At 34.7% G+C, this 8,121-nt stretch overlaps 1 protein-coding gene across 1 annotated transcript in view; it reads left to right on the plus strand.

Moving 5' to 3' along the window:
- BDP1 (BDP1 general transcription factor IIIB subunit) overlaps positions 1-7,493 on the plus strand; it is an 87,179-nt gene extending 79,686 nt beyond the window's left edge. Inside the window, exon 39 of the mRNA XM_028089637.2 lies at positions 4,848-7,493. Within this exon, the coding sequence (XP_027945438.1) occupies positions 4,848-4,979 (132 nt within the window). The 3' untranslated portion in view covers positions 4,980-7,493. The remainder of the gene's footprint in view (positions 1-4,847) is intronic.
- The last annotated feature ends 628 nt before the right edge of the window (positions 7,494-8,121 follow it).

The raw sequence follows: 8,121 nt of genomic DNA on the forward strand, positions 1-8,121 counted from the left end.
GAATTAGGAAGTCACAGCTCCTTTAGTATAGAGCCATTTAAGCTAGCCATACATGGACACTTAATTGCCATTCCTTTAGTGCAAAGGACTTTCTGACCTATGGAAGCAAAACAAAGCTGGACTGATGTTTTATTTGCTTTTGGGAAAATGTCCTGACACCCATAAGAATTCAAGGAATGGTAAAATTAGAATTTGTTTGCATGTTTCATTTCTCTGCATGCTGTAGATGTTCATATGGCAAGTCCTGGGATGGAAAAATACATGAACTTGTATCAAAAACTTTGGAAGAGCATTGGGGTTGGTTACTTAGGATTTCAACACAGAAAAGGCTGGTGACCTATTGGATAGTGTGAGTCTCAAAAGGAGTACTTTTATAAAAACTGTCTTTAAAATTTTTTAAAATACTTTATATTTCCTAGAATTATTTTCTGGAACCAGTATTTTATGACTCTTTACTATTGCCAAATTATTGTGGAAAACAGTTGTTACAATTACCAGCAATGTAACTAGGCCAGTTAAGTCACATTCTTGCCAGCTTTAGATATTAACTCTTCAAAATAATTTTTTTCTTTAATATAATAGTAGAGGGTAGAAATGTAATTTCATCTGTTTAATTTGCATTTCTTTCATTATTAGTGGCTTGGTTTTTTTCCCATACATTTACTAGATTTTTTTTCTCTTTTTTTTTCTTTTTTGTTTCTATAGTTTGCTGATTTATAGCTTTTGGGATCTAGGTGGTTTTCTTACCAACTTATGTGAGATCCTTATGTAAGAAAGCCACATACCTTTTAGCTCTTACTGCAAGTAATTTTTTCAAATTCATTTACTTTTTTAAATTTTGTAGGTTTTTTTTTTTTTTTTAAAGATTTTATTTATCCGACAGTGAGAGACACAGCGAGGGAGGGAGCACAAGCAGGGGGAGTGGGAGAGGGAGAAGCGGGCTTCCCGCGGAGCGGGGAGCCCGATGCGGGGCTCGATCCCAGGACCCTGGGATCATGACCTGAGCCGAAGGCAGACGCCTAACGACTGAGCCACCCAGGCGCCCCGGGTTTTTATTTTAATATACACATAAGCTTTAAATGTTTAGTCAAATCAATTTTTTCTTTACAATTTCTTAAATTTTATGATTAGGAGGTTTTTTTCCATAGGTATAAAACGTTTAGTAAGCAGTTTTAAAACTAACTTTGTTTAGGGGTGCCTGGGTGGCTCAGTTGGTTAAGTCTGCTTCTCCTCCCCGCCCTCCTGCTTGTGCTCATTCTTACTCATTCTCTCTCTCTAATAAATAAATGAAATCTTAAAAAAAATAAAGATTTTATTTATTTGAGAAAGAGAAACAGTGTGAATGTGGCACGGGGAGGGGCAGAGGGAGAGAGAGAATCCTAAGCAGACTGTTCTAAGCACAGAGCCCGACTCCGGCTGGATCTCACCACCCTGAGACCACGACTTGAGCCGAAATGAAGGGTCTGACACTCCACCATCTGAGACACGCAGGTGCCCCTCTCTTTTTTTTTTTAATTAAATTTAAATTAAGCTTTTTATTATGGGATAATTGTTGATTCACATGCAGTTGTAAAAAACAATACAGAGAGATCCTATGTACCCTACATCCAGTTTTCCCCACTGTTAACATCTTAACAAAACTGTGGTACAAAATCACAACCAGAATATTGACATTGCCACAGTCAAGATACAGAAGAATTCTATCACCACAGTGATCCTGTGTGTGGTCTTTTATAGACACACTCACTTACATCAACACCCCCACACTCTCCTTAACTTCTGGCAACCTGTTCTACACCATTAAATTTGTCATTCTGAGAATGTTATGTCAGTGGAATATTGTATACAGTTGTGTAAATGGAATCACACATTTAGAATTCACTTTTTTTCCACTCAGCATAGTTCCCTAGAAAGTCATCCAGATGGTTTTATGTATTTATTCCTTTTTATTATTGAATAGTATTCAATAGTATGTTACTAGTCATGTTTATCCTTTCACCAGTTGAAGGGCATATGGGTTATTTTCAGTTTTTGGCTGTTAGGAATAAAGCTGCTGTGAACATTCATATCTAAGTTCTTGTGTGAACATAAATTCATTTTTAAAAAATTTTTTATTGTTATGTTAATCACCATACATTACATCTTTAGTTTTTGATGTAGTGTTCATAAATTCATTTTTCAGGAATAAGTGCCCAAGAGTGCCCTCATTATTTTTAATGACTATATCATATCCCACTGTTTTGATGTACAATAGAACAATAATGGTCTCACACTGGTAGGCATTTAGGTTATTCCTAATGATTTGCTATTTCAAATAATATGGTAATAGCTAACTTACAAATGAGTGCTTTTGCACATTTATCTATAGGTTGAATTCTTAGAAATAGAATTGTTGGATCAAAAGGAATGATTATTCTTTTGAGAGATATTGCTTGTGATTGTCTTCCATAGGGAATGTATCAGTTTCTATTCTTAGCAGCAGTATAGCATGTAATCAATTTTTTTCACTTTTGGAATTCTTCATAGATTTAATGAGCATGAGTGAGGTTGAGTACTTCTTCATGTCTTTGAATCATTTATGCTTTCTCTGTGAAACATCTGTTCATGTTTCTTTTTTTAAGATTTTATTTATTTGAGAGAGAGAGAGAGTGAGCAAGCACAAGCAGGGGGAGCCGCAGAAGGAGAGGGAGAAGCAGGCTGCTCGAGGAGCAGGGAGCCTGATGCGGGGCTTGATCCCAGGACCTTGGGATCATGACCTGAGCTGAAGACAGATGCTTAACCCACTAAGCCATCCAGGCACCCCATGTTTGATTTTTTTAAAAAATTGCATCATTAGTATTTTTCATATTAATTTGTAGAGGCTCTTACATTAAAGAAAACCCTGGGGCGCCTGGGTGGCTCAGTCATTAAGCGTCTGCCTTCGGCTCAGGTCATGATCTCAGGGTCCTGAGATTGAGCCCCGCATCGGGCTCCCTGCTCTGTGGGAAGCCTGCTTCTCCCTCTCCCACTCCCCCTGCTTGTGTTCCTGCTCTCGCTGTGTCTCTCTCTGTCAAATAAATAAATAAAATCTTTAAAAAAAAAAAAGAAAAGAAAACCTGGGGTGCCTGGGTGGCTCAGTTGTTAAGCATCTGCCTTCGGATCAGGTCATGATCCTGGGGTCCTGGGATCGAGCCCTGTGTTGGGCTCCCAGCTCCGTGGGAAGCCTGCTTCTCCCTCTCCCACTCCCCCTGCTTGTGTTCCTGCTCTCGCCATCTCTCTCTGTCAAATAAATAAATAAAAATCTTAAAAAAAAAAGAAAACCCTTTGTGATAAAGGTGTTATATATATACATATATATTTTTTTAACCTATATGTCATTTGTCTTTTGATTTTGTGTATAGTAGTTTTTGCCATGCGGACATTTTAAAAATTTTTACATAGGTGAATTCATCAGTCTTTTATGACTTCTGCCTTTCAGGTCATTTAAAAAGATACTCCCTCTCCTCCAGTCCAGGATTTAATATTAAAGTGTTTTCCCATGGTATTTTAGAGTAGATTTTTTTTTAAGATTTGATTTATTTATTTGGGAGAGAGAGCATGAGCAGGGGGTTGGGGGGGGAGGAGGTTGGGCAGGAAGGGGCCTGACGTAGGGCTCAATCTCAGGACCCTGAGATTATGACCTGAGCTGAATGCAGATGCTTAAGAGACCGAGCCACCCGGGTACCCCTAGGGTAGATTTTTAAAAAAATGTTTTTACATTTAAATCGTTTGATTCATCTAGAATTTATTTTGGTTTGACTTCTTTTTTTTCCTGAGGTGGTTATATAGTTGTCCAACATCATTTATTAAATAATCCAACTTTTCTCATACTAAATTTTGCAGTATATGTGTTGGGGATATTTCTAGTCTTCTTTTTCATTGATATATGTCTGTTCCAATGACAATACCATGTTGTCTTAATTTTTTATAAATTTCTAAGTATGCTAACTTTTGATAGGATTGCTTTAAATATTTTTTTTTAAGATTTTATTTAGGGCGCCTGGGTGGCTCAGTCGTTAAGCGTCTGTCTTCGGCTCAGGTCATGGTCCCAGGGTCCTGGGATTGAGACCCACATCAGGCTCCCTGCTCCGTGGGAAGCCTGCTTCTCCCTCTCCCACTCCCCCTGCTTGTGTTCCCTCTCTCTCGCTGTGTCTCTCTCTGTCAAATAAATAAATAAAATCTTAAAAAAAAACTTGTTTGACAGAGAGAGACACAGCGAGAGAGAGAGAGCATACAAGCAGGGGGAACAGCAGAGGGAGAGGGAGAAGCAGGCTTTCTACTGAGCAGGGAGCCTAATGCGGGGCTTGATCCCAGGACCCTGGGATCATGACCTGAGCGGAAGGCAGAAGCTTAACCCAGTGAGCCACCCAGTCGCCCTGATAGGATTGCTTTCATCTGTTGTTGCCTTGGGGTACTGTTCTGTTTTGTGAGTCTGTTTCTTACGCAGATTATTAAAATGTTTCATAATAGATTTGACAATGTTATGCTTTTCTGTATTAAAATTTTGTCATGGAAATTAGGGTAAAATAATGGATCGTGTGTACACTGTAATTAATCTAATCATGCCCACTGTTGTGTGTTTGTTGTGTCCAGTTTTATTATTTTAACTAATGCTTCAGAGGTTATCTTATTCATAAAATTCTTACTCTGTTTAGTATTATTTCCCTACTACAACAGCACAGAAATGAAATTATTGGGTCAAAGAGTATGAACATATTTAAAGCCCTTAATATTTATCACTATATTGCTTTTCAAAGAGATAGCAATTTAGATGACCACTACCAATATATAAATGTTATATTGCATACTTATTAATATTATCTTTCTAGGTTTCTTGTGATCCTCCCTTACCAAAAGAAGAAAGTAAAAGTGGCCAAAACCGGGTACCTGAAGAGGAGCCAACCACAGTCTCTGAATATTTCTTTAGTGATATCTTTATCGAAGTAGATGAAACAGAATAAAAGTCTTTTTTTTTTAATTTTTTTTTAAGTCTAGGATTTCCAGAGTCAAATATCAACTAAGCAGTATTTAGAAAAAAGCATCACAGGCTATTTTTCTTTAGATTGATTTTGAATATCTAATGAGCTTGATTTGAAGTTCTTATAATCAGTGGAAAACATTGCTGAGGTTCCTTTCATTCTGATTGATTCAGCATTTTGGAAAATACAAAGCAATTAAGACTGCTTCTGAGACAGAAATAGCTTCTCTTGTTTACATTTTGACTCTCCTGTGCTGAACACACCATGGACATTTTGGAATGTTGTGGATAAATGTCTCTGCATAAATCACAATGCTGACATATTTGGAGGTGGATTGTATTTAGCATTTAGCGAACTTCTTTCGTAAAGGTTTTTTTCTGGGTTTTTTTGGGTTTTGTTTTTTGTTTTTTATTTGTTTTGCTGAAGGCCTTTACAGTTGCCTCTAAGTATATGAAAGCATATTGTGAAACTCCACTTTAGTATGGTAAATGTTAAAACCTTTTCTATTATGAGCTATTTGACTGGAAAATATGTATTTTTCTAATTTCATGTTGATGTTAACATTAGTCCTAATTGAACAAGTAGTATTTAAACTTATTTATAAAGATGAAACATCAAAAAGTTTATTTATTTTTTAATTTTTTATTTAAAAGAATATTCAGTTTTAATTATTTTCACCACTCAGATTATGGGTAAAGAAGACATTGACAAATTTATGTTTGTCCCGTTTCCCTCTTTAATTTTAAAGATATTTAAAGTTATATCACTAAAAGTATTTGGATAGTAGATATGTTTTGAATACATTTTTTTCTCATAGTTTAGTATATTGAATTTGTACTGTGAAGTTTTTGTTTTTATTTTTTGGATAATCTCAGGATTTGTATGGGAAAAAAACCCCTAATTTATGAGGGAGATTTACATTCAAAACTTAGTCCCTTTTACACACACACACACACTCCTTTTTTTAAAAACTAATTTCTTGATAGTTTTTGCCCCCCATTAAATTTTGCTTAAGGGACACTTAGGCCTTTAAGCACAGAACATAATTGTGATGTTAAAACAGGAAATAAGATAATAAGACTTTATTTAGTCAGTGATTATCATCAGTATTAATTTAAGGGTTTTTAATTTTGAAATTTTGTTATTTACATATGTAATTCCATTATCCACCCACACAGATCTTTGGTGGTTCAAATCAAACTTCTCAAAAACAGATTTATTCTTTTATTTGAAAAGCCTCAGAGCAGGAGTCAGAAACATTTTCTGCAAAATATCCTTCAATTTGCGGGCCACATGGCCTCTGTGGCAACTGTTCAATTCTGCTGGTTCAGTGCTGCTGAAAACAGCCACAAACAATACTGAAGGGATTGACATGGCTGGAATGGACTTTTAGTTTGACCCCTACATTAGACAGTCATTTTCTTACCTTCAGGTGCTGACGTTTTATCTACGACATACATATATGTCATTCAAGTTATAAGTTGTGCATCACAATTAAAACTGTTGATTGCATTACAAAATGATCAGTATTTCAACTGGGAAGATATTTTAATGTCTAGATAATTGTTTATATATTGAAAAAAACAGTGGCCAAATTTCAAGTTCATTAGTAAAATAGGATATGGCTCAGCAAGTGTAACAATAATCCTAAAATTGCTATTAGAGCATTTCTTATTCATTGCTTTATAGTGAAATTTACAATTTAACTTTTTTGTCATAAAGGAGGATCTATAAATCTGAGTGAAAATTCTCAATAGGTATGCATTAATTTATTTCATGGCATTAATATGTAACAGAAACCATGGTAGTAAATCACATTGCTATTTTAATGCCCTGTTTTTATAAAATTTTTAAAGTCTCACATTCTGAAACAGTTTTTTTCATTTAATGTTAGTTTGGATGTTAGTGCCACAGTTAAACTATTATTTTATCCCTTGTGTAATATTTTTTAACTTTGTTAACATCTGTCTTTTGTTCATCTATAATGAATTCATTTTATGGAAGATGTAACTTCTTACTATATAAGAAATAATTTTATCCTTGGGCATTCATTGTGTAAGAGAATCAAGTCAGCCAAGCTAAATTATCCTACTATTATATCCTTAAAACTAATCTGGGAAAATAAGAAACTTAATCATTGTATTTACCTTACAAGGTGGAAAGAATTAGTCACACCCTTTGTTTATAATCATGTAAAGATGATGTTGTGAAGAATTATTTTGTAAATCTTAAAGGTGGTATGAATAATGGTCTTTGTTTTCTTGACTTTTCCTCCTGAATACTTATGTCTTAGCAAGTGGTCAACATGATGGTTTTAAAAGCCTAATTGTTAGTAAATGATTGAGGCACAGTTAAAAATATGAATATCCACTGTTTACCACCATGTTATTCGAAATAGAAGTGACCATGTATACTCTCTTGCTTGAAGGAGTTTTTGACAAAAAAGCAATATCTGTCATTTGTAAATTTTCTTGTTCTAAAGAAAGCAGTTATGTTCTATAGATATAAATTATGTAAATAAAAGTTATTTTATACTATTTCTGTTGTTTTTTTCTTTTCAAATGACTTAAAGATATTATTAACCAAAACTTGTCAGTTTTTCACCTACAGTGTATACTTCCTTCCTTCTATAAAAATATAACTGGAAGAATTAATCTTTTGTCATATGCATGCTGTGAAGGATATTTTTTTGATCTTGTAAGAATAAAGAATAGACTTCCCCCTCCCTCCCATTCAGGACATGTGAAGAGTTGCTTTCTTGTTCATTTATTCCTGATAAAATGAATTTTTAGATATAAGAACTCAATCTCTTACTCTTTTTTCTTCCTACTTTGTTTTCTCTGTAGAGAAAGACAAATGGGAAACTTTAGTCCTGTGCATAATATAATCCTGGACTTCTGAAGTCCAGGATAGAATTTTTATCTTGAATTTGGTCATATCATCAAAGAGCTATATATATGAGCTGCCTACATTGTTTGTCTGCTTGTGGTTAGAGACATTATCTGAAATAGAATGAAAGCCTAAAGAAATTGATATTTTTACTGTAATGATATTACAGAGTTTTAAGAAATCATATCACCCAATATTCTATCTATGAGAATCCTACCTATGAGAATTTCTCCTT

Source organism: Eumetopias jubatus, unplaced genomic scaffold, assembly GCF_037043125.1.
Source record: "Eumetopias jubatus isolate StellerSeaLion01/CBP00866 unplaced genomic scaffold, mEumJub1_p1.0 scaffold_5, whole genome shotgun sequence".
NCBI classification, from domain to species: Eukaryota; Metazoa; Chordata; class Mammalia; order Carnivora; family Otariidae; genus Eumetopias; species Eumetopias jubatus.